The sequence below is a fragment of the Sebastes umbrosus genome, chromosome 7, assembly GCF_015220745.1.
Source record: "Sebastes umbrosus isolate fSebUmb1 chromosome 7, fSebUmb1.pri, whole genome shotgun sequence".
NCBI classification, from domain to species: Eukaryota; Metazoa; Chordata; class Actinopteri; order Perciformes; family Sebastidae; genus Sebastes; species Sebastes umbrosus.
This window is the reverse complement of record NC_051275.1, coordinates 25,058,605-25,083,549: the sequence shown is the minus strand read 5'-3', so window position 1 is coordinate 25,083,549 and position 24,945 is coordinate 25,058,605. Positions and strand designations below refer to the sequence as shown.

The 24,945-nt window shown below is 39.1% G+C and overlaps 2 protein-coding genes across 2 annotated transcripts; one reads left to right on the top strand and one right to left on the bottom strand.

The window, feature by feature from the left end:
- The first annotated feature begins 644 nt into the window (after nucleotides 1-644).
- Nucleotides 645-16,356, top strand: bace2 (beta-secretase 2). The gene is made up of 9 exons (XM_037776168.1): nucleotides 645-1,202; nucleotides 7,793-7,881; nucleotides 8,157-8,373; nucleotides 11,175-11,306; nucleotides 11,881-12,015; nucleotides 12,235-12,336; nucleotides 12,733-12,882; nucleotides 12,972-13,140; nucleotides 14,587-16,356. Exons 1-9 carry the CDS (start codon nucleotides 915-917, stop codon nucleotides 14,826-14,828), a joined length of 1,524 nt encoding a protein of 507 aa, XP_037632096.1. The 5' UTR covers nucleotides 645-914; the 3' UTR covers nucleotides 14,829-16,356.
- A 1,476-nt stretch (nucleotides 16,357-17,832) lies between these two features.
- Nucleotides 17,833-24,468, bottom strand: LOC119491905 (transmembrane protease serine 2-like). Its single transcript, XM_037776169.1, has 12 exons — nucleotides 24,454-24,468; nucleotides 24,080-24,227; nucleotides 22,924-23,016; nucleotides 22,727-22,840; nucleotides 22,263-22,392; nucleotides 22,057-22,167; nucleotides 21,921-21,964; nucleotides 21,367-21,530; nucleotides 21,120-21,291; nucleotides 20,522-20,623; nucleotides 18,712-18,854; nucleotides 17,833-18,015 (listed from the first exon to the last, which is right to left on the bottom strand). Exons 1-12 carry the CDS (start codon nucleotides 24,466-24,468, stop codon nucleotides 17,833-17,835), a joined length of 1,419 nt encoding a protein of 472 aa, XP_037632097.1.
- Between the last annotated feature and the right edge of the window lie 477 nt (nucleotides 24,469-24,945).

The following is a 24,945-nucleotide window of genomic DNA, read 5'->3' as shown; positions in this document are numbered from 1 at the left end:
TCTCGTAATATTCCGACTTTTTTCTCTTAAAGTTATGACTTTATTTTCATAATATAACGAGAAAAAAGTGGTAATATTACGAGAATAAAGTCATAACTTTAGGATAAAAAGTCGTAATATTACGAGAATACGTTTTTTTCTCGTAAAATTATGACTTTATTCTCGTAATATTATGACTTTTTTTCTCGTTAAATTATGACTTTATTCTCTTAATATTACGACTGTTTTGTTGCAAAGTTATATCTTTATTCTCGTTATATTACGACTTTTTATCGTAAAGTTATGACTTTATTCTCGTAATATTACGACTTTTTATCGTAAAGTTACGACTTTATTCTCGTAATATTACGACTTTTTATCGTAAAGTTACGACTTTATTCTCGTAATAGTACAACTTTTTTTCTCATAATATTACCACTTTTTTTCTCATAACGTTATGACTTTATTCTCATAATATAACAACTTTTTTTATCTTGAAATAGTATGACTTTATTCTCATTAAATTACGACTTTTTAATCTTAATATGACTTTATTCTCGAAATCTCCGATTTGTTTTACTAACCTCCAGATTGGCCTACAAAAAAACGTCATAACTGGAGCACTGGAAAACCGTTAACGTGTCCTTTATTTTGAAGGTAAGCGGAAGTCGTGTTCTGTATGTTGTCTTGCTGCACACAGTTGGAGAAGTTGCAGGAACCGAAACATCCCGGAGAAGCTTATCTTCTGACTGCAGTCAAACAGTTGTTATCAGTCAAACTATTTATACCATGTCTTAATTAGTTTCGTTTTGACGGTGACGGCAGCGTTTCGCGGTACAGGCGGTTCGCATGATGGCTAAACTGACAACTTAAGGAGCAAACTTTGAGCAAGACTTTCCCTAGTTATCACCAGACAGATCAACACAACCATCATCATGGCTCACACCACTTCTGCGTCGCTATGGGCTTTTGTTTTCAGCTTATACTTCGTTGTGTCTAAGTGTTACATCTCTATACCACTGAAGATATACACCGGGAGGTACAACGTGTCCTCTGCTGTGGATGTGACCCAGACAGTGGTGTTAACAGCGGATGGAAACGGCCTCTCTCTGGCCTCTGATCCCACCGGCACCGTCAACTTTCTGGACATGGTGAACAACCTGCAGGGCGACTCTGGACGAGGCTACTACATAGAGATGTCTATTGGGACTCCTGGTCAAAAGGTAATGCCTTCATCACAACATCTGTTGTTTCATACCTGTAGCATGTGTACAGTTTAGTATTTAAGTTAAAGGTTGTTGAGTCAATGCAAGACAAGGCAAGGCAGCTTTATTTGTAGAGCACATTTCAGCAACAGGGCAGTTCAAAGTGCTTTTACTTAAACATTCAAGAACATTAAGACATAAAAACATTAAAGATTAGAAATAAACTAAAAAAAAAAGCTAGGATAGAAGCTAAAATAGAATATAACACACAAGAGTAAAAGCTCTAGTGCAGTATAAGATCATTATCTGGAGCAGAATGAAATTGGAAAAAATATTTTTGTACTTTCCTTTTTTTTTTATACTTTTTCCCCCCTTTTTCAAGGTTGTTTTCATATATGCAATTTACAGTTCGAAATTACAATAGTTTATTAACCAATTTTTTAAGTAGATGAGCTTATAGACAAACTCATTAAGTACACTAGAGAACAACTTCAACATTGAAATAAAAAATTAAGAAAATAAATAATAATATTGATAAAAAGAAAGAATAGAGTTACAAAAAAACAATAATAATACAAAAATATGAGAGTAATAATAAATTAAATCAACAAATAAGTTAATAGAAAATAAATATATAGTAATATCATTTACATGGGCACACACATGCATCCTCCTTCATGTCAGGTCACCTCCAAGCATATGTATATATGCATGCGTGTTAACCCATGTTACTATATTTATATTATACTAACTTTCCTTTTTTAGTCATTGGATCATTGGAAGGTCATGTGTTATATATTCAGTCACTTGTGTGTCAGGTCTGGTGTGTGTGAACAGGGGCCAGTCTGTCCACCATGTGACCCACTGAAGGAGCTTAAGTGTGGTTGTTTCACCTCAGGGCTGTGGCTATACCTAACTATACAATATTGATCTATTTAAATGGATAAATAGATAAAATATTCAATTTACACATTGAATTTTACATATAGATTCAAGATTCAAGCCCTTTATTGTCATTGTGTAGTACAATGAAATTAGATTGTGAATAAATAAATAATAATAATAAAAAAGAGATAGTGCAATATAAATATAAAAAAATATAAAAGATAATACAATATAAAAATATAATATGTATATTGATGAGATGACAGTTTTGCCAGTTTACAGTTTTGCCAGATTATTGCACAAAGTGTACGTCAGATAATTATATAATTATTGCACAGCATCATATAATTATTGCACAGAGTGATCAGCATATGCTATTGCACATATCCGTAACAGTAGATTTACAGTATTTACATTGCAAAAGTGACCAACATGTTATTGCACATTTACATTGCACTTGTTCAACTCAGACAGAGGAGACGTCAGAGTTCAGGAGGTTGGCATTTATATAGACATATATACATATATACACATACAGACAGACTAACAATATTAATAATTCAATTATACAATGAAATGTTTAGTCAGAATTTCAAAGAAAGAGAGACATGACATTTCATGTATTTCACATATCTAACAAAGAAAAACAAGTCATGGGAAGATATTTTGTAATCGCTGTCCTTATGAAACAAAATCAGCTGTTTTATTTCCAGGTTATTTCGTGGCTGGTACCATCTTGGCACTAGGATAGTATTATGGCTGTGGGGTGCATTTGGCTGGCTCAAGTCTTTTACAGCCTTTGGGGTCTGAAGGTAGACTAAAGCCCCGCTCACATGCACTCACATGATGCTGCCTGTGAAGACCACTGTTTCTTACCAAGCAGCTGACAGGGATTATGAGGCTCCAAAGGGAGCAAAGAGCAGCTCCAACAGTTGTACAAAACAAGCTCAGGCATATTTGCTTGCTTATTTTCTTTTGGTTGCACGGAAATATGCCTGTGTAATTTACTGTCATTTTATACTGCTTGTTATTTAAAGTGCCTAACAAGATCATATTAATGATTAAGGGGGGACTAAATCTTCCCGGAAGAGTTGGCAGAGGGATTCTCCCGTCACTATTAAAAATACATGATGGTTTAAGGCCACGCTTTGCCATTTGTGTTGTAAGAAAGTGTGTTTAAACTAAAGGTGAATTATCTCATTAGTGACTTGACCTGTTGTTCCCTGGGTTTCTCGAGTTAAACAGATCAGAGGTTTTAAGACTCTTGGGTGGCACAGCTCAGTTTCTCAGTTCCACAAGAGGCTTATCAGTGCTACCTGCCATGTCACTGCCCTGTGTCAACCTCTGAGAGGATAACGCAGCTCTTGTAAGTTCCCACACAACTTTACAACCAGGCTGTAGTTGTACTTTGGAAAATATTCGCTGCTCTAATCAAACACTACAGTTTAAACTGTTGCTCAAAGGAGGAAATTCCCCAAACCTAATGTTGCTTAGTGGTGCATGCCCTATAACCAGGCACATGTGTGGTTCCTAATCAATAATCAACAGATAAATGACTGACTAACATCATCTGACTCTTTCATGATTAGTCCCCAGTAGATACAATCATTTAAACTGTTTACTTATCAAACAAATCACCTATTTTATCCTGCAAGAAGCAACTCAAATAATTAATTTATTCCATATGGGAGTAAATACATTCATTTATTTAATTTCTTGATCATGACAAAAGTATATTCAGTGTGTCAGTGTGTCACTTCCTCTCCTTAAACTACAATTTTACCATAACTCTCAACATAGCATTATTAGCATATTTTATTATTTATCTGCATTGTGCTGAATTTGTACTGTTCTTTTACATACTTTCAGTGTTTTCTAATGAGTAATTTAAACAATTAGTGTCTATGTAATGCTACTAGGAATAACTTTTTATGATTTATATACAGTATATTGGTGTTTATTTATATGAAAGGCATCTTTTGATTACTTTCTTAAGGAACAGTGTCAAGGGTGCCTCACCTGTTGGCTTCTATTAGACCTTTGTCACAGCAGAGATGTCTACTTATCATAGCAGGAAAAGCACAGGTGCAACACTAACAATGGCTCTGTTCTATTAAGTGTCCCAGTAAACACAACACCAGGATCATGAACTCATGTCAGTTACACTTGTGTGTTTCCTGCAATGACATGTCAAAATAAAAGCAGTGACAAAGGTCTATTTGGGACGTGTGTCAGGTGACTTGCTCTCTGCACAGCCTGAGAAAGCTCATGAGGAAGTAAAATTGAATTGAATTTCTTTAACGCGACTTGTGATTACTTGTGAGATACTGGTATCATATGAAACTAGAATACCCAAGCCATGACATTGGTACCAACCAGGTCATACTAGCTTGTTGTGACGGTGACTAAGTAACGCTCCACACTTACGCCAAATTTTGGCGAGGAAAAACTGTCATGGCCATTTTCAAAGGGGTCTCTTGACCTCTGACCTCAAGTTATGTGAATGTAAATGGGTTTTATGGGTACCCACGAATCTCCCCTTTAAAGACATGCCCACTTTATGATAATCACATGCAGTTTGGGGCAAGTCATAGTCAAGTCAGCACACTGACACACTGACAGCTGTTGTTGCCTGTTGGGCTGCAGTTTGCCATGTTATGATTTGAGCATATTTTTTATGCTAAATGCAGTACCTGTGAGGGTTTCTGGACAATATCTGTCATTGTTTTATGTTGTTAATTCATTTCCAATAATGAATATATACATACATTTGCAAAAAGCAATCATATTGGCCCACTCCCATGTTGATAAGAGTATTAAATACTTGACAAATCTCCCTTTTAAGATACATTTTGAAGAGATAAAAAATGCGCAATTAATTTGCAATTAATCGTGATTAACTATGGACTATCATACGATTAATTGTAATTAAACATTTAAATCGATTGACAGCCCTAGTTAAAACATAATTTACAGAATTTCTAGTTCGTTAATACTATAGATGTATGAAACGGTTCCACCTCTTAATATTTCTCCTCTGATATTTCAGCCTTTATACTCATGTGCCCTCTGCAATACTAGTTATAGTGAAACCTTTACATCAGTTATTCAGCAGAGCTCAATCCACTTTGGTTGAGATTGGTTGTGCGGTGCCAAAATGTCCTGTAACTCAATACTATTGAGTTATACTCTCAATATTATTCCAACTAAATGATGATGTGATTACAGGGCCGCGGTGTTAAATGAGGCACTATTCAAATGAGCCACTAATTGCCGCATCTGTTAGCATGTGGCACAGCCAGGCTGAGGTGTCGGCTGGAGAGCCTCACATCTGCTAATTGGTACAAACAGGTAGCAGATGCACGTTGCCGCCACGGAGCCACCGCCAATTAGACAGTGAACGCTCAACTGCAGGCTGCCGCAGCAGCGGGGGCAGAGCCTTGCCTGAGGCTCAGCAGCCGAGCTAAGGGAGGATAGTGTGACTGGAAAAGATATGCGGTGTGGGGATAAGGAAATGCCCCTGCTCCCCCCTCCCGCACCACGAGGTTTCAGTATTTTCCAATCTGGCCTGTTTGGCCGGTTCAGGCGTTGTGTGAGTGGACTGATGCCATCTGCAAGGCAGCAGTGGGGTTTTAGATGGCACAGTCACAGTGATGGGACCAGCGCCTGTTCAATGAGGAGGAACTGATAAGCCTGACTCCCACGGACGGGCCAACTGGGGCTTCCTGCGCCCGACTGAACCAGTTGATAACACATTGTTGATAATTACAGTTTGTTTTTTTCAATTGTTTCATAATGACTTCATAAACACCTCAGCATGACCGTGGGATGTTGGCTAAAAGGAGTTAGTTATGATACTTTTGGTTTCTGAGGAAATAGTGTAGTATAATGAACAGGCTCTAGTTTATGGAGTCATAGGAGTGTCAAAAATAAAAATAAATCTGTAAAAGAAAAGAAAAAAATTGTGGGAATATAAAGACAAATAATTGAATATAAAGAATAATGATTATAATTTTCATTTATTTTCACATTTATTTGTTTATATATTTCTGTATATATTTATTTATATACTTTTAGAAATATATAATTATTTATTTTTTGCGATAAAATGAGTCTGTTTTTTGTTTTTTTAAAAGGAGGATACGTGTGCAGGAAATGACTACTTAGCCCACCCAAAGCCAGTTGATTGAAAGCTTCGCCCTTCAAGGAATAGCAAAAGTAATAAGGAAAAGAATAAGGAAAAGTAACAAGATAAAAATAAATAAATTACATTATATAAAAATAAATATTTAAAAAAGACAGAAAAAATATGATTTTATATGCAAAATATTATATATAATATTTAAATATATATATTATTTTAAAAAGAATATATATTATATATAATATATATTATTTAAAAATATATATATATATATATATATATATATAAATACATACAGAAATAAATGTGAAAATAAATGAAAATGTTTATAATTCTTTTATATTTTGTTATTTATCTTTATATTTCCCCGTGTATTTTTTTTTTTTTATTTTATTTCTCTTTGTATTTCCAAATTTTCTTTTACAGATTTATTCTTTTTCATGGCACTCCTATGACTCCATACTAGTTAGACATGGTTTAGATAGGCTTGAGGAAGTGGATTTCTCCATGTAATTGTTGGAATTCTTGTTCCTTGTCTGTCAAACACTTCATTGTTTTTAATAAACTACTTCCTGCTGTTCTGGTTTTTCTAAAACAAAGGGAGATTTTTTTTGTTATATCTGTGTCAGGCCGTGTCATGTGACATCATTGAAGAGCCGCTGTATAGACCTCTTTGTTGTTGAGTCATCAGGTGGCTACGGGGCATTAGCTTTATGACCCCGTCATGGTGAGGAATGCTTGCTAGTGAGTGTTAATGTGGCCACTGCTCAGTAGTGGAGGTGACAGAAGTCTGCAAGCTAATTAGTTCCTGCTCATTGACTTGATGCCCGAGACAACATTATCTCAACCGCTGTTAGCTGATCCCCACTGTGCACATGACACATACTAGGATGGCTGGATAGGTCGAACAGTCATGTCAGTAGCTAGAGGCGGTCATGTTTGTCTCATAGATCACACATTAGAGAGCAATTATATCGGAGGTGCGCAGTACTTTTTGCAGTTTGTGTGACACTGGAATCTCAAGAAATGAAGGATACCCCAGTCAGGGTTTTGTTTTGTACCTGATCCAAGTTAATATGAAATTCCTGCTTATGCCCAGTCCCAAAATGATGTTTACATTTGATATCAAAATACAGCTGTAAAGTGCACTCTTCACTTGACGATCAAAGCTCCGCATTAAGGAATAATCAGCCTGCAACAAAACACTGACCAAAACGTTGATTTGTTTCTTCCGCGTCAAACCAAAACACATTGTCTGTTGCTTTCATTTTCCATTTTCTCACTATTTCTAGTTTAATTTCCTTATTTTTGTGTTTTTATTTACTTTATTTGATTATTGTTGTTCTCCCTCCACGTCCTCTGCTCCTCTTCTGCTTTTTCCTCCTCTAGCCTAATTACTAATTTTGTACAAACAGACACTTTAGTGTCTTAGCGGCATTTTAAAGGCTTAAAGTCAGTTTTACAGCTTTTACTTTTACCTTGTGACTCAAGAGCTCTGTATGTTTGGGTGGGGATGGCCTGAAGCAGATAACTGTAACGGCTGTTAAAGTAAACAGCCTTGTGTACTTGTGTTTTTCAGGTGAACATCCTGGTGGATACGGGCAGCAGTAACTTTGCCGTGGCCGCGGCTCCACACCCATTCATTACTCACTACTTCAACACTGCGCTGTGAGTGGCTTCGACTCTTTGTGTACTCTAGTGTTGCAAACTTCCGGGGATATTCAAGGTGGAAACTTTCCATCATAATTTACTGAAATTTTGTGTGAATTAACAGGAAATATTGGGAATAAAATGGTAATATAGGGGTTATCTGCTCAGGCTGTATTTACCATGTCAAACAAACCTTTTACCACATCATACGTAGTCATAATCTGCCAAACAAATCCATTAAGGCCAGGCCATTGTAACTATTCACACTACTTGGCTTCTTCCCCTGTGTTTAGCTCCAGCACCTACCAGACAGCTGGCCGGACTGTGGCTGTCAGGTACACCCAGGGCAACTGGGAAGGCGAACTGAGCACTGACAGTGTCTCCATCCCCAAAGGCCTAAATGGGTCCGTCACCATCAACATAGCTGCCATCCTGTCATCTGACGGCTTCTTCCTTCCTGGGGTCAACTGGCAGGGCATCCTGGGACTGGCCTATCCCATGCTGGCACGGGTGAGAGAGATGCTCTTAAAGATTGAATCTTACCTTAAATCTTAGTGTAGTTTATTTAAAGGATAACTTGTGTATTTTTCAACCTTGACCGTATTTTCTCATGTTTTTGTGTCTATGAGACTAATGAGGAAAACCCTTTTTGAAACTGGTCCAGTATCGAGGGAGAACGCTGCAGCCGCCAGCCAACAAGCTATAATGTAATCATTTGTGGCAACCTGGCACCGTCAGTTTATGTTCACTAAAAGTGCTTGTTTTACCACTAACAGGCTTAGATTGTTATTATAAGTGTCTGACAACATTATGGAGAGGACCCTACAGAGAAATAAAACCTTCCTCTTACCTTTTTCTTTCGGTTTGTCATTGTGTCGTGACTTGTTGCCGGAAGACAACGGTGGAAACGTGAGTGAGAGTGGACAGAGGAGTGCCACGGGACACCGATGTTGTCAGAGTTCGTTGTGTTGGAGTACAGAAAGTGTAGCTTATTGTTATCTAAAAGATTTTCAATGTCGTGGCTGAATATTTAGCTGATTTCGACAATGTGGAGTGAGGCTTCTCCGAGAGACAGACCGGATCAAGCGAAAGGTAAGAAAAGCGTTTAATTTCTCTGTAGGATCCTTTCCATAATGTTGTCAGACATTTATAATCACAATCTGAGACGTAAACTGAAGGTGCCAAGTTGCCCCAAATGATTACATTACAGCCTGTTTAGCGGCTGGTGGCTGCAGCGCTCTCCCTCAATACTGGACCAGTTTAAAAAACTACTGTCCCCATTAGTCACTTAGGCATAAAAACATGGGAAAATAGGGTCCAGGTTGAAAAATACCGATGTTGTCCTTTAACAGGGGCCATGCACAACACTACCATTGAGTCAGAGTTAGCTATACAGCTAACTTACTTGTAAAAAAAAAAAAAACTACAGTGAAATACAAACAATTAAAAGCAAAACAGTTTGCAAAATGTAACAGTACATCACATATAAAACAACGTCACACAATATATACATTACACAGTCTCCATGTTGGTTACATACAAAGGTTTAGATCAGTGATCACATGATTGGTTTGTCTTGAGCCATGTTTTAGGTGTTGAAGCTTGTGCATTCTCTGGTACGGGTGGGAGGTGAGTTCCATTTATCTGCTGCTCTGACTGAAAATGCTGATTTTCTAAATTTAGCCGAGCAGCCACCTCTCCCTGGCATTGTCCCTGTAGATTGACACACATTGTTTAAGACCATGAATTAATTTATACATCAGACAGGCACAACAAAGAAAACTGTCAAAGGTCAATAAATTATCCCTTTGAGTGATTGCACAATGATGGTAGCTAGTTACTAGGCATTTTTGTTATTGATTTGGACCCAAAGGTACTTGTATGAGTCCACCCTCTTCACTTCTGCTCCCTGGATGACAACCAGGACAGGAAGCCTCCTGTTCCTCTGGTGGTCCACCACAAGCTCTTTGGTTTTGCTGATATTAAGCTTCAGGTGATTGTTGTGGCACCATGTGACGAAGCTTTCTATCAGTCCTCTGTGCTCCTCTGTAAAAATAGTCTCTAAGTGAAGACAGCATGTTTCTCACTGGAAATTATTCACTGGAATCCTACATGTCAATATAGTGATGATTCATTTACAAGAACATCCTATATACAGTATGTGTGAAGTGTGATAAAGACACAGAACCAAGGTGCTTCACCCCGTGTCGGCTTTCTTTAACGTGATAATATAGTGTTGATGGGACGAGAATGACATCAGCGTTAACTGGCACAATGCATTCTTTCATTCTGTGCCGACTGCAGCAACCTTTGCGATCAAATGCCAGTGATTGAGGGGCAGATACGCTCACACTGACCACTTTGTGCTGCTGGTGTCTCCTGAGTGTTCAGGTTCAACCTGCCTGAGGGCTGTTTGTCATGCGTGACATGAAAACGCAGCACTGACATGAAATCTGATGAATATAGGAGAGAGAACATCTTTTAGTCAAGGGGCAAACCACTGTCTCATACTTCCGCCCAGTCCACACCCATTCATACGCATGCACTTGTTCACAGTGGTCAGAATATTGTTTTAATCACAACCTTTTTATCTGTTTTAAAACATCATTAAAATATTTCTGTTTCAGTTAACTTACTGACGATACTGACTCAAATAGTTGGATCGATATCGGTGACAATGGAGCCAATCTAATTCAATTCAATTCTATGTTTTTACATCTTATTATGCACATACTACATCATGCGTCTGCAGCACGCTGGTAGACCACATAACCGAGGGTGCTAACAACAAATTTGTCAGCTGTTTGGGGACTTGCTATGCCAACAAGTTCTCTGGCTACTTGCAATATCTGCAAGGCCAATGTTTCAAGGGGAAAATGTTACACAACAAACTTAATCAAACATCTTCAGAAGCATCACGCCAAAAAATTAGATGTCGTCTTACACATAAATTAATGATCCCAGTCACTTCCACACAGTGGTGTCGGGACTGAAATAGTTGGATTAGTCCATCCCTGGTTTTAAGGGTTACTTTGTCCCATTCCACAGGCACACAGATAATGATTTAAGTGTTTAACATGTATGGCTACCTAATCAGGAAAATAATATTGTCTACAATATAACTTACGATGAAAAGGGTTATGGTCATATCTTTTTATTTAAGTATCAATTACAGTAGCAACCAGTGTATTTTTCCTTCTGGCAAAGAGAAAACTGATGGCCTCTAAATCAATCTGGATAATCTCACAAATCTAAATCTTAAAATGCACAAACACAAGTTAACGATCGCACATCTCCTGTCTCTCAATTAGCCCGACGCGTCCGTGGAGCCCTTCTTCAACTCTTTGGTGCAACAGCTGCGAATCCCTGACATCTTCTCCCTCCAGATGTGTGGCGCTGGACTGTCAGCCAGCAGCTCAGAGGACCCCGCAGGAGGCAGTCTTGTGAGTAGTCATGTGAACAAATGAACTAATCACAAAAGGATGGATTGTAAAGTTTGTTCAAAGGCAAAGATCTTTGACCTAAACAGTATTTGGACCCTTTTTTTTGTCACTTCTGCAGTTTGTGTCTAGAGTTATTTAACATATCAATTATGCGCTTCACTCATAGAGGACGGGGATGTGGGTGAGCACTCCCCTTCACAGACAAAAAATAAAATCCTTCACTAGTGGATCAGACATAGCAGCTGGGTGCATTTTAGAAACATAATAGCCGGTATCTTCCTTGTCAATGTGGTTTCTCCACTGGAGGCCCAGTCTAGTTAGAGTGGAGCTAATTAAGCTAAGATAGCATCCTGCTGAGAGCAGGTCTGTCACTGTTACACAGACGGCCTCGGTGCCTCGCTCCACTGCATCTCCATCATGTGACCCACTCACACAGACAGGTGGATGAGATGGCAGGGTGCTTGTGGAGGGATGATATAAACCTTTGCTACTCTTGCTGGATATTCGCTGTGGTGTTGTTGTGGTCACAGTGGACCCATAGATGATTGAAGAAGTCGTTTTGTTCCTTCCTCAGATCATGGGAGGGGCTGAACCAACTCTGTACCGGGGGTCAGTGTGGTACACCCCCATAGTAGAGGAGTGGTACTACCAAGTGGAGGTTTTGAAGCTGGAGGTTGGCGACCAGAATCTGGAGCTGGACTGCAGAGAGGTACACTTCAAGCTAAACTATATCTTTACGTTTGAAGCAGTTAATACTCTTTCTTGATGAGTTGATTGTATCAAGGTTACAACACGGAAATTAAACTTGAATTTCAGTCGCAGCAATGCAGGGGAGTGTAACCAAGAGCTTCCTCGTTTTACATTCTTTAGTTTGCTCAAGGTCCTCCATGAACACTACTGCGCTTCACTCCTTCTCCCTTTCTTTCAGTATAACATGGATAAAGCTATAGTTGACAGTGGGACGACACTGCTGCGTCTTCCTGTCAACGTCTTCAATGCGGTGGTAGAAGCCATCACACGCAGCTCTCTGGTAAGCCGCCGTCTCTCCACAGACGGTGATGAAACATGCTGTCAGAGCAAAGCGATGCAGGAAAGGATAGCACGCACTCACTGCTCAAGGACGTAGTAGCTTTGAAAGGAAGGATCAGGAGTTTTTCTGCTATATAAATATGTGTGTGCGCCCATGCTTTTGTTTGTTTCCTCATTCCACTTCACACATTTTTTCACCTTTTTGTAAGTGCACACAAACAATACTCAAGGTTAATTTGAACCCGGAAGCAACATTTTCAATTAATGTACCCACATCCTTGTAGATAAATCCCAAGTGGGGAAATGAAAGAGAACAGCAAGACCTGTTTTGGTGCTGTACTGACCTTCTGTTTCTGTCTCCCTTTGTCTATTTCTCTTTTGTTTCTCTTTGGTTCAGATCCAGGACTTTTCTTCAGGCTTCTGGGAAGGCAGCAAGCTTGCATGCTGGATGAAGGGAGAGACCCCCTGGAGGTTTTTCCCCAAGCTGTCCCTCTACCTAAGGGCCACCAACACCAGCCAGTCCTTTCGCATCACCATCCTGCCTCAGGTACCTGGATATAAACATAAACACAAAAACAAGTCAACCTAAGAGACACAAATGATCATCGGTCCTCATTCTTCTCTGTCGTGTCGCAGCTCTACATCCAGCCAATCACAGACGTGGACGGCACGTTGGACTGCTTCCGCTTCGGGTTGTCTTCATCAGCTAATGGCCTGGTGATCGGCGCTACCGTTATGGAAGGCTTCTACGTTGTGTTCGACCGCGCCCAGCGGAGACTGGGCTTCGCGCCCAGCAGCTGTGCAGGTGAGGGTACACACAAGACTGTTACTGTTAAGACAGAACAGTATGTAAAACGTATATCGTTTTCAAACATTGTAAGTCATCTGTGTTTACTGTGTATCTTAAAACATAAGTTAGGATGGAAACAAGAGGGCATTTGTGCATGAAGATCTACAGGGTTACACCCATATTAATATTTGTATCCGCCTTATGATAAAAATTTTATGTGGTTTAAAATCTGTGTTGCCAATCTCAGTATGTATGAAGCGCTCAACTCACAGAAGAAAAGACTGAAGTTTGCACAAACAGGGCTCTATTCATACTCAGTCATCAACATATGCACTATAATCACCACTTGACATCATATTATTTACTCAAAATCAAATGTCAGTGTAAGCAAGAACTAACATACAGTAAGAACGAGGCAGCAATAAATACACGCATACTGTACTTATTTACAATGTAAAAAATAAAACCCGCAGAGGAAAGCTGGTTCCCTCAGTTGTTTAGAACAGCACATTTTAAAGGAACAGTGTGTAACATTTCAGGGAATCTTTTAGCAGAAATGGAATATAATATTCACAACTATGTTTTCATTAGTGTATAATCACCTGAAACTAAGAATTGTTGTTGCTCCACCATGTTTCTACAGTAGCACAGAACAGACAAACCAAACACTGGCTCTAGAGAGAGCTCTCTACACGCTTGTGAAACTGCGGTAACGTGAGCCGCAGAGTGCAAAACCGTGGTACCGCCAGCCGCCATTTGACTTCCATAGCTCCTAAAGTAGTGTTATTATGGTAAGGATGGCCTCTGAGCAAGCTGAATGGCATTACCACGGTTTTGCACTCATAGGCTCACATGACTGCAGTCTTGGACAGTGAGGAGTAAGCGGAGGGGTACTCAGTTGGTTGCAATCTGTAACCACACCACTAGATGCCACCAAATCCTAAACTGTACCTTTAAAGCTTCTATGAAAGGTTGAATCTCTTCTGTATGGTTTCAGCTGGTGATAGAATCGGCAAAATGTTGCTGATGATATCGCTTCAGACATTTAACTTTTAACAAAGAAAGAAAGATCACCGTCCAGAGGTCCGTAAAGTGCCTTGATTACCTGATAACTTATGGAAAAGCAAACTGTAAAGAACAATGTATAATTTAACACAACTTGCAGGTTCACTGACCAAAACCCAGAGAATATCCCCTTCATCCTGGTTAAACCTTTAAACTGCGGCACTCTCCTGTAGTTCTGTGTTAACATGAGCTTGGGCAAGGCCTCCCACTCTCCTCTTAAAGTACAAAGATCACCTTTGTTCCTTATTAAGCAAGAAGACTGTAGGCCGAAGGTTAAGGATACAGGCTTGTGACAGTAGGGTTGCCAGCTCTAATTTCTGAGCTGGCTGGTGAAATCTAGACAGAGAACGATTCAGAATTGAGGTCTGCAACTCTCTGTTTTGCATCTCTCTGCAGTGAGCGGTGGAGTGGCTCTCTCAGAGATCGCAGGGCCCTTCTCAGCAGCAGACGTGGCGGCCAACTGCTCCGGCGGAACAATGAAGGAGCCTCTCCTGTGGATCATCTCCTACGCCCTGATGGCGGTCTGCGCGGTGGTCCTCATCATCCTGTTGCTCCTGCTTGCGCTGCCCTGCCGACACAGAAACCGTACCGGGGAGATAACCGACGAGTCCTCTCTGGTCCGCCACCGCATCAAGTGACTGAGAGGAAACGGACAGGCGGACAGGGTGAACGGGCAGGGGGGCATTGAGACGAGCTCGTCCACAGTGGTGGAGACGGGGGTGAGGCTCAGCCTGAACCGAACAGTGACACTCACTTCTGAATGTGTGACTGACTCTAGACTGCACTCATCAGATTGGCCCACGGAGGTCGACATAGACAGATCAACTGCCTCTTGACGAGAAAATCCACCCTAAAAACAGCTGTTGACTCTTATTCTCACTGATGATTGGTCATACCATCATATGTGACACAGAGGAAGACATCCAGCATAGAAGAAGAAGAAGAACAGATGCAATTTCTCCACTGACTGTAGCTTTAAAAGTCCATAATGTCATGTAGCTACAAAGCAGTTTTTCGTACTTTTTCTCAACTGGAAGGACTCTTATGCTATCAATGTTGCTCTCCCCGCAACTACACCGACTAGTTCGAGTGTAGTTTGAGAGGGCACTCACTTCAGGTTCAGGCTTATTCTCTTTAGGGCTGTCAAAAGGTATTCTGGGAAATGTAGGACACCACTAACACGAGCGAAAGGGTGAACAAAAATATGAAACACTTTAACATAAAATAAACCCCCGACGCACACTTAAACATCACACCAGCAGTATGATAATAGCTAAGGGTGGAATTTCTTCCTTACAATCCAACCATTGCTGCATTCTTGAACAATTTAAGTTACTGATTTTATTTCCAGACAAATTGTATTATTAATTTCTAAAAGGCATACGACCTAAAACGTGCCTTTATTCTTTTTTTTTTTTCATTCTGTGATCAATGAAGGAATGTTTCTCACGCCTTCTTATATTTTGACATTAACCTCTAGTCTGTGTGTGTTGAAGTTAAGGGGAAAAGCTGCTCAAACAATCACTGTTAATCGGAAGAATATAACACGTTTACAGTGCCTGTAGTGCCTTACTGCTTATACAAACTGATATACAGTATCAGCAGTTTGAGCCTTAAACTGCTGAATTGCACTTTGTTTATAAAGTCAATCAAAAAGTGTAATATAAAGCTAAAGATCAATATTTCTCGATCTGTTATGCAATTTGTTGTATTAATGTAAGTTTACTAATTCTGTTTATATTTAAGTCTCTTGGTGTGTGATTGTCTTATTAATTCCAAATCTTTGCTTTTTAGACACTAGATGTTCAAGGGTACATATATTTATACTGCTCATTTTATACAAACACTAAAGTAGAAGCCAAAGGATTTTTGAAACTGACTCATTGGAAACACACGCTCCGTTCGCTTCGTTGGAGTTAAGCAATAAAACGTGTCATGTTACAGTCTCTTCGTACGTAAAAGTCAACATGAAACTTGACACTGTGCCACGCAATCAATCTGAAAAATGTGCCCGTTGGTTCTTAAAGTTGTCAAATTGAAGGTACACTTGAATCTTTGAATGTTCACTTATTTATAAGTGTATTTTTTTTCCGTGCCAAAATTGTACTTGTGCTGTAAATAAAAGAACTTGTGACCAAATCAAAGATGTAAATCATTTTAAATGAATAAAGGTGTGTTTTTGTGAAAAGGTTACTCAGTGAACAGTCAGTGGGAATAAGCTTGATGTGGTTTGTGAGTGACATCTTGTGTTGGGACACGGTATCTCCATCTACTGGCTCACATATCACTTAATTAAATTAAATATTTCAATCATATTCATACAGACTAAAATAAAGGATATTTCACAAATATACAAAAATAAAAACATTGTTCATTGGAGCTTCTTATGTGAATTTAAGCATCAACAGTGATTTAAATTATGAAGACAATACAGTAATATCGTGTAGGAAATAAGTTATGTAACTGATACAGATATTGTTGAGGCCCTGATATAAAAATGTATCTGCACACTTCAACAAAAATAAATTGTAAACACAAACATCTCAGATGATTCATCTTTGGTCCTGTCAGTCATCTTGATGCTTCTGTAAACAAAAACAAAAAAATTAGTTTTTGTTTCATGTGATAATTGTGTGTTTTTACAGCCATAATTAGGTTTAATCCCTCCCCCCTTCACAAGTGTGTCGGAGAACGGTCATCTGTCAGACAGTTTTGGCCCGTTGGTGAGCGACCGTCGGCCTAGTTTTTTCGGTGTGTCCCGCACCGTTGGCTCTAGTCTGCCCGTGTCGGAGGTTTTTTGTCCGATTCAGCATGTTGAATCGGCGACGCCGCCCGTCGGTGAGAGAAATCACTCTGATTGGCTGTTCAGCTTAAACGAATCAGTGCACGAGAAGAGAAACGGAAGTGAGGAAAGAAAGCCAACAAGTAAAGTCAAGAGGAAAAACACAGAAGGCTCTTCTCACCACCGCTTTGTTTCATGTATGTATCATATCATGTATGTATCATAACATGTATCATATATCCGCCGTCCTCTGTCTTCCGATTTCCCTTTTTGAATTTTGAATATTAATATATAAAATTACATGTTAGTTGGCAGTTGGCTGTAGTCTTTGCGATGTGTTCGGTTGCAACTTGTCTGCAAAAAAAAAAGGCGACGTGAGGCGACGCAGCAAGCAAGCGGACTTCGTCGCCGCCAGTTCTCTGATGTCGGGTTGGTGTATCCCCAGCTTAAAGGTTGCCTTAAGCATCAGTATCTAACGCTGACGGACGTGACAAAGCGTATTTGACACCCTGGGAATGAGAACGGGCTGGCTCCCTATGTAGATATGAAGTGGTCATTCTAAGCTAATGAAAACAAAACAATTCTTAGTTTCAGGTGATTATACTCTTATGAAAACATAATAATGAATATTATATTCCACTTCTGCTAATAGATCCCCCTATATCCTACACACTGGACCTTTAAGACTCCGCTGTGTAGGTATTATCACTGTACATCCAGCCTGAGTCAAGCAGTATTACTTGGAGCACCAGACAGATAAACCTTCTTATTGCATCCGGTCCTCCAAGCAGATTAAATCAAATGATCTGTACATACAGTACGTGGAAATCCTCGGCATTAATTGGAATCTGATTTCGCCCTTATAAGTCAAATGTTTCTTTGGTTTTTACCCTCATCTGATGGTAGATCCAGTCCAGAAAATAGGTGACGTTGCCGTAAACACCTGGTTTGTTCTGCTCAGTGCAGTGTTCCCCCCAAATAGTGTCCCCTACGAGCCACCATACTCCGTCCTTCAGGGACACCAGCGGGCCGCTGCTGTTAGTCTGAGAAAGAGTGATATTTTTATTGAACATACATAAAACACTTATCAAGATTCCCACATTCAAGATGAAGAGCTTTACAATGACCTCAATGTCTCTCAAACACTATAAATGCTCTTCATTGAGTTTAATAAGCATGTAAGGTCCTTCAAGGCTTTCTAAGCTCCATAAATAAAACATGAAATCATGGTCAGCTGCCGCTCCGCTGCTCTAACTATAGATACATTGTTGACTGGACTGTATGAGCGGTTTGTTATAATCCACAAAGTGGAACTGTTTATCTAAAGCTGTTCGCATGTACAGAACATAATGCAGGTCTTGTTTGACTTGGCCTCAAAGCAAGTTGTATAAGAGCATGAAAATGCTTTGACTTCTCTAAAGAGCAGGAACCGCTCAATTAGAGCGAGAAAAAATGAATTGTACCAGAAAAGATCTCATAATAAAGAGAATTTGCTGCAGCTCGTGTGAACATTTCTTTGAGTGCATTGTTCTAGGGTTAGATACGTCTGGATTTAAAGGATGTATTTGCAGCTTAAACGCATAACCTGGGGCAGTCACACTGCGTCACTATAAAATAAAACAAACTGCCCTTTGTTGCATCTTTTAATATGAGTATCATGTCATCATTAATCAAAAATATTAATAATAATTTTATTAAGTTTGGTTTTAGCATTTAAATGACTGCGTGGTTTGTCTTACATGGCACATGTGGGCTGCTGCCTCCGTTTCTCTTGCACACAACATGTCCTGTGATATCCTGCCGTTGTGAGCGATGGAGCTGTTACAGTCTGCAGCATCTATGAGGGAGACCTGAGCCTCCATCAGGTGAGGAGAGCCAGAGTCTGTCAAAATAACAAGACATTCATTTAAAGGTACAGTGTGTAGGATTTGGCGACATCTAGCGACGTCGTTGCAGATTGCAACCAACCGAGTACCCCTCCGCTAAAATATATAGTTCAAGATAAGACTTTATTGATCACAAGCTACCTAGCAGTATATAAAGTCATTTAAATTATCCTGATCTTTACAAGCTGCAACATTAAAGTGAAGTATTGTACACATTAATGCATCAATAATTATAATCCATTATTACACGGCTTTGTTGAGTAATCGATTCTTGGTCAATCACAGCGTTACACGGTATGTTATTTCTTTATAGCAGACCGTTGCTATGTATAACAGACCGTTGCTATGGGCGCAGTTCTGATGTCGGACTCTGGCGGACCATTTTTGTGTCAAATTATTGATTTCTTAAGTAAGTAGCTGTGTAATAAGCGGGGTAATGTACAGCTAGCGGGTCATTGTTGTGAAATAAACCCCTTCAAGGTGATGCACATTGTCCCTACATAATATAATGTACATCATTCTCAAACGGACCATTCTGCATAATGAGTAGGCTACATTAACTTTTGGTACTTTAAGTATATTTGGATGCATTACTTGTAAAAGAGTATTTCTACACTGTAGTATTGTAACTTTTACTTCTACTAGCAAGACACCTCATGCAAAAACCTTGTTTTTCATGCACAGGTCAATTTTGAGATTTTGAGCTATTTTGCTTCCATAACATGTCTTCTTTCAGACTAGTGATTAGAAAACATCTAAAATACACATTTAGGTGTTTATTTTACTACTTTGTCTATTAGTCTGTAGATTTAACCTAAATTCATCAAAAGTTAGTATTAGATAATGCCTCATTTTATTTAAAAATAACATTTCAGGAAACTTGTAATACAAAAAATAATTGTCTTAATGTCAGTAATCAACTTGAGAAGTTTCATGGTGATTATTAGTTAGAGATTTTACGCTATTCACCCGTTGTGTCTTCAAAATGTATGAAATTTTACAACCCATGTCTTTAAAGTATCAGTATCACTTACATACACCAAACTTCCCAGTTTCAGTCCTATCTATATTCTGAAGGTTTTTACAGAGGAGTTTGCTCATATATCATTCATAGCCTGATTTATAGAATATTTTATTCCTAAAAACAAGGCGAAAATGGATTTTTTATGGCTGTATTTTCTGATTTATGGAGTGATAAAAAGAGATATCTATAAAAACCTTTGACTCTAATATGTCAACAAAATGAAACAAGAATTTTGAACCTGGCTTTATCCAATGTTTTCTGTTATGGAAATATGCAAATTAGCACATATTTGATAAGATAATGCCTCATTTGTATATTTAAACATACATTTTCAGAAAAATTGTTATACAAAAAATGAATGTAACTAATCAACTGAGTAAGTTTCATGGTGATATCTACTAGTTAATTTTGTTTACCCTATTCACCGGGGGTGTCTCCTTTTAAGTAAAAGATCAGCGTACTTCTTCATTATCAAGTAAAACAGAGTAAAAGTCAATGGACTTTGGTGCCATCCAGTGGTAGCACACAATCTTGCTTTAATCTTTAAATACTTCAAAAGTAAATATATAATCTTGGTAAATTGGTTTCTGATATATTTTATACGTCTCGTCGTGGAATCACATCACATAACTGTCTCACCTCCATTTACTGTGTGACCAAATCGTGTTATCCAGCCGTTCTGAGGATCACTGATGTTTAATCCAACATTTGGGAGGCAGACCGGGCTGATGTTCCTGGAGGCTACCAGAGGAGAGAATATGTCTGTTGTTATTATAAGTCATTGTGATGAGTCTTACAACCTCCAGTATGCATTTATCAGCTGGTATCCACAGAGTAAGAGATATACACTCAGTTTTGCCAGTTTATTAGGTACACCTAGCTAAAACTAATGCAGTAAATCCTCCCTTCATGAAGACAATCATAGAGTTGAATCAACACCTCTCTAAAACAGTTTCAACAAGAACTGAACATTATATCCTTCATGAAGGGAGGATTTATTGCATTAGTTTTAGCTACTTGTGCCTAATAAACTGGCAACTGAATGTATATGAGGGATAAACTAGAAGTATTATGTTGTTATTACACTAACTAGAATGTTTTTTTGCTCACAAACAGACTTAAATCCAAGTTCTGCAGACAAGCCTCCTGGAAAATGTTTTAAAATATAAATATAACTTTGCTGAGTGTGGCTCTGTTGTTTTTGCATCTCTGTGTATGTGTTTCTGTGTATCAGCACCTGTGATGTCCAGAGGTTTAGAGAGCCTCATCAGAGCGATGTCATTCCTGCGAGTGACACTGTTGAAGCCTTCGTGGGCTATAACGCGGCTCACAGAGTACGCAGGGTTAAACAGAGTCCCTAATGGATCCAGTATCCCGGCATACACAGCCCAGTCTGCAGGACTGCAGGAGAGAGAAACAGCAGAGAGTAGATTCAAGCTGGACCACATCACTTACACTAATCTAAGGGGTGTAATGAGGCCTCACCTGGCTACACAGTGTGCTGCGGTGACTATCCAGTAGGGGGAGATGATGGCTCCTCCACAGCGGTGGGAGCCCGCCACCTGCAGGCTGACCTGCCAAGGCCAGGATACCAGAGAGGCCAGCTGACCTCCAGAGGACCTGCTGGAGTTCACCCCTCGCCCACAATCTGAGGACAAAACTGCTGCTGTTAGAGAGGACGCATTTCACTGCTACAGGGCTTTTACAAGCAGGTACAGAAGAGGTCACAATCGTGTATATACACAGTCAAAGTGTGAATAAATGTACTGTAAAGAGGAGAGTGAACATAGAACAGTGAACTTATCAAATCTTATAGTTATAGTAGGGCTGCCCCCCCTCTTAGTCAATTAGTCGACTAAGACCAAAACAACTGATTGGTCGACTAAGAGGGGCAGCTCTACCGAAAACAGAGACAAATACTCTAACATCTCTTCCACCTTCAACTGCAGCAAATAATCAACACAAATGCAGACCCGATGTTAATACCCACCCACCCCTTACACTGTAAGCCTATAAATAAGAAATAGTAATAACATACCAGTACAACGCAATGTCACCGCACTGTTGTTGGGACAGGTGTCGCTGCAGAAGCCAAAAAAGAGACATTTGAGGTGAAATATTATAATAAATGATTCAACATCTTTACACTGGTTCATCTCCACCAGCTCACTAACCTGAGCACCAGCTGCTGCAGGATGGACGCCTCGGGGTTGAAGTCAGACTTCACTATTAAGAATCCATCATCAGAGTCAGTCTGTTGTTGGCCTGATTTAAAATATGTGCCTCTGTCAAACAAACACATAACCGAAAATATACATTTAAACACACAGATCCTTCACGTCAGACTATAGAGACTGAAAACAGACGGGAGCATCTTTACCTGCTGTATCCAACCTGCTGGCAGCCTGCTCTCCCCTGCTGGTCGGTCCAGCCCTGAGAACAAACAGTCCTCCAGTTTTTACTCTGAGTCGAGTAGATCTGGAGCAGGAAACTGGAGCCATGCAGCCTCACTGAGCACAAACACAAACACAAACACTCAGGTAACATATACACACATAACTGACCTAGTACACTTTGCATATTAACTATTACACTATACACTATTAACATTAACACCAATAATGGCCTCCAATCTAAATTATGTGGAATTACAAGACAATCCTGAACAGCAGGGTGTTAAAATGATGCTCTTTGATGAGATCTAAGTAAAGATATTAATATGTTCCTTTTAGCTGTAAAAGATGTGTAGACTGTGTTTTATGAATATAAAGGTGAGTGAACAGACTGCAGGATGTCCAGGTGTGTTTCATCCTGAACTCTGAACCCCTGGATGAGTTTGTTTACCACAGTTATCTTCATCCTCGCCTGCAGGACAGTCCGTCACTCCGTCACACCACTGGGACTCCCACACACGGCTCCCATCTCCACACCGCATCCCGTGCATACAGGACGAGGAGACTGGGGCCACGAGAGACAAGATTCAGTTCACAGAGAGGTTGTAATAATAGCATATGAGTTATTATATTACAGTGGACACTCACAGTAATAACCGAGGAGGACCCCAGCCACCAGCAGGAGGAACAGCAGGGAGATCACAGCAGCCACAGTGAACTTCACACACCGCTGTTTTACACCTGACAGAACAACACACCCCATTTACACCCAGCTGGTTAAATGTCTTTAATAAATGCTTTTCAGCCACGTTGATCTCATTCTAATTATATAAAAACATCTGTATTTTTTTTTGTTCTTTATCTTATAAATAATTCTCTATATGAAACAAGTATATGAATGCATCTCTATAAAAGTACTGTTGTTGCATGAGGCTGACATTTACACTAAAATAATTAGTATTTATTTCAATCATATGTAGCTGAGGTTCTCAATCTTTTTTCAGCCAAAGACCCCTTACAAGATAGAGAATATACCAAATATACCCCCTCAAAATTTGGCATAGCCTGTTTTTTTTTTACACTTTTTTAAAACTAGTCTTAGTTATGTGAAAGAACAATATGTATTAGAAAGATATTATATGTATCAAACATATTTGCAGATTCCCGTGAGATATAGATCTGTTAGATTAGAATGTAATCTGTGAACTATTAAACTGTAGATTTAAAATTTTAAATAATATTAGTTGGACTATGAAGCTTTTTTTTTTTTTAAATATGAATTATATCATGATATTTTAAATTAGTGCCATGGACCCCACTTGAGAATCACTGATATATAGGAAAATGTCTTTCCTCAATATGGAAATAAAAAATAAGTTATGAGTTCATCCCATTTATTCTGTATCTCTAACATGAAAAAAGTTTAGAGTAAATCAATTTTTTTGTTTCAACTAATGTCCAAATTAATGGTTATTTATTTACATCTGGTACATCTACAGTAAACAATGAAATATAAATGCATAGAGCTCCATCATATTTAGCTTTTGCAATTAATCCTTCTTCATGAAGTTATTTTTATTTTCTAAAATAACCTGTTGAAGGTCTGTGTACCGAGCCTTTTTGCTCTATATTGTCGACCTGAGGTCTTCTCCTACACACCTGTCGACCTACAGGTGTGCCAAAGTTCTACTCTTCAATTAAACCTTTCTTTAAAAAAATAATCCTACTCAGAACCTGCACACAGTTTCTGTTTTAACAGTTATATTAAATCACTTCAACAGTGTTGAACAGGAGACCGTCCTACTTTTGTGTTTGGGAACAGAGTGGCTGATCTCAGGTGGGGGTTTCGGTGCCAGATGATGAACATACTGAGGTTCAACATCTGATCGGCTCGGTGGAGGAAGCTTCCTTTCGACATCTTCATAGATGAAATAAGGACCTGAGTCCAGGTACTGTCAGTAAAACACAAGTGATGAGAGAGAAGCTTTTCATACTGCTTGTAATGATGGTGATTTAAGAATTTGAGCTAAAAATATAAACGTACGAGAGATTGTCCAGCATTTCAAATAGAAAATCATACACATTTTATACACTCACATTTATAAACTTATATCTTCAATACTGGCATTATTATAGTATGAATAGGACTTATTCTATTTCAAACAAATGAAAGCTTACCGGATTGGTGGTCATTTTCTGTTCAACCAACAATATCTTGCAAATGTCTTCCTGGGAAAATTCAATCATCAAACTTGCATGTAAATAATCAGATCAATATCAACGTCCACTCCCAGAGTTATTGAAGCTATAAGATAAAACTCAGATCTCTAGCATCTCCTCTGACTCTCGCCCTGTTCTGCTCTCTGAGTGATGAAACAAAGAGTTTGTATGGTGGTCTCTGAGTGGCCACTCCTCACACTTCACTGGTTTAAAGTTTCCCTGCTGAGCACACAACAAGCACAATAAGGACTGTTGCCTCGTCTTAACATCCCACAAGTGTTATCTGCTGAGCTGTCAGTGTGGTGAACGAGTACACTGAGCACGCAATGGAAAGGTACGACACTACATCAACTGTATACAGGCAAACACATTAAGCTCCAATACTTGAGTCAATGATTGACAGAGAATGCCGTTATATCTATAAATAAACTTATAATGAATTAGCAGTCA

Excerpts from the sequence above, each read along its gene's own strand:
- bace2 (XM_037776168.1), top strand. The coding sequence starts at position 915 with ATGGCTCACACCACTTCTGCGTCGCTATGGGCTTTTGTTTTCAGCTTA. Across the intron at positions 8,374-11,174 it reads CCTATCCCATGCTGGCACGG|CCCGACGCGTCCGTGGAGCC; the intron begins GTGAGAGAGATG and ends TCTCTCAATTAG. Across the intron at positions 12,016-12,234 it reads TGGAGCTGGACTGCAGAGAG|TATAACATGGATAAAGCTAT; the intron begins GTACACTTCAAG and ends CCTTTCTTTCAG.
- LOC119491905 (XM_037776169.1), bottom strand. Across the intron at positions 22,841-22,923 it reads GGTCCTCCTCGGTTATTACT|TCTCCTCGTCCTGTATGCAC; the intron begins GTGAGTGTCCAC and ends TCGTGGCCCCAG. Across the intron at positions 22,168-22,262 it reads CAGCAGGTTGGATACAGCAG|AGGCACATATTTTAAATCAG; the intron begins GTAAAGATGCTC and ends TTTGTTTGACAG.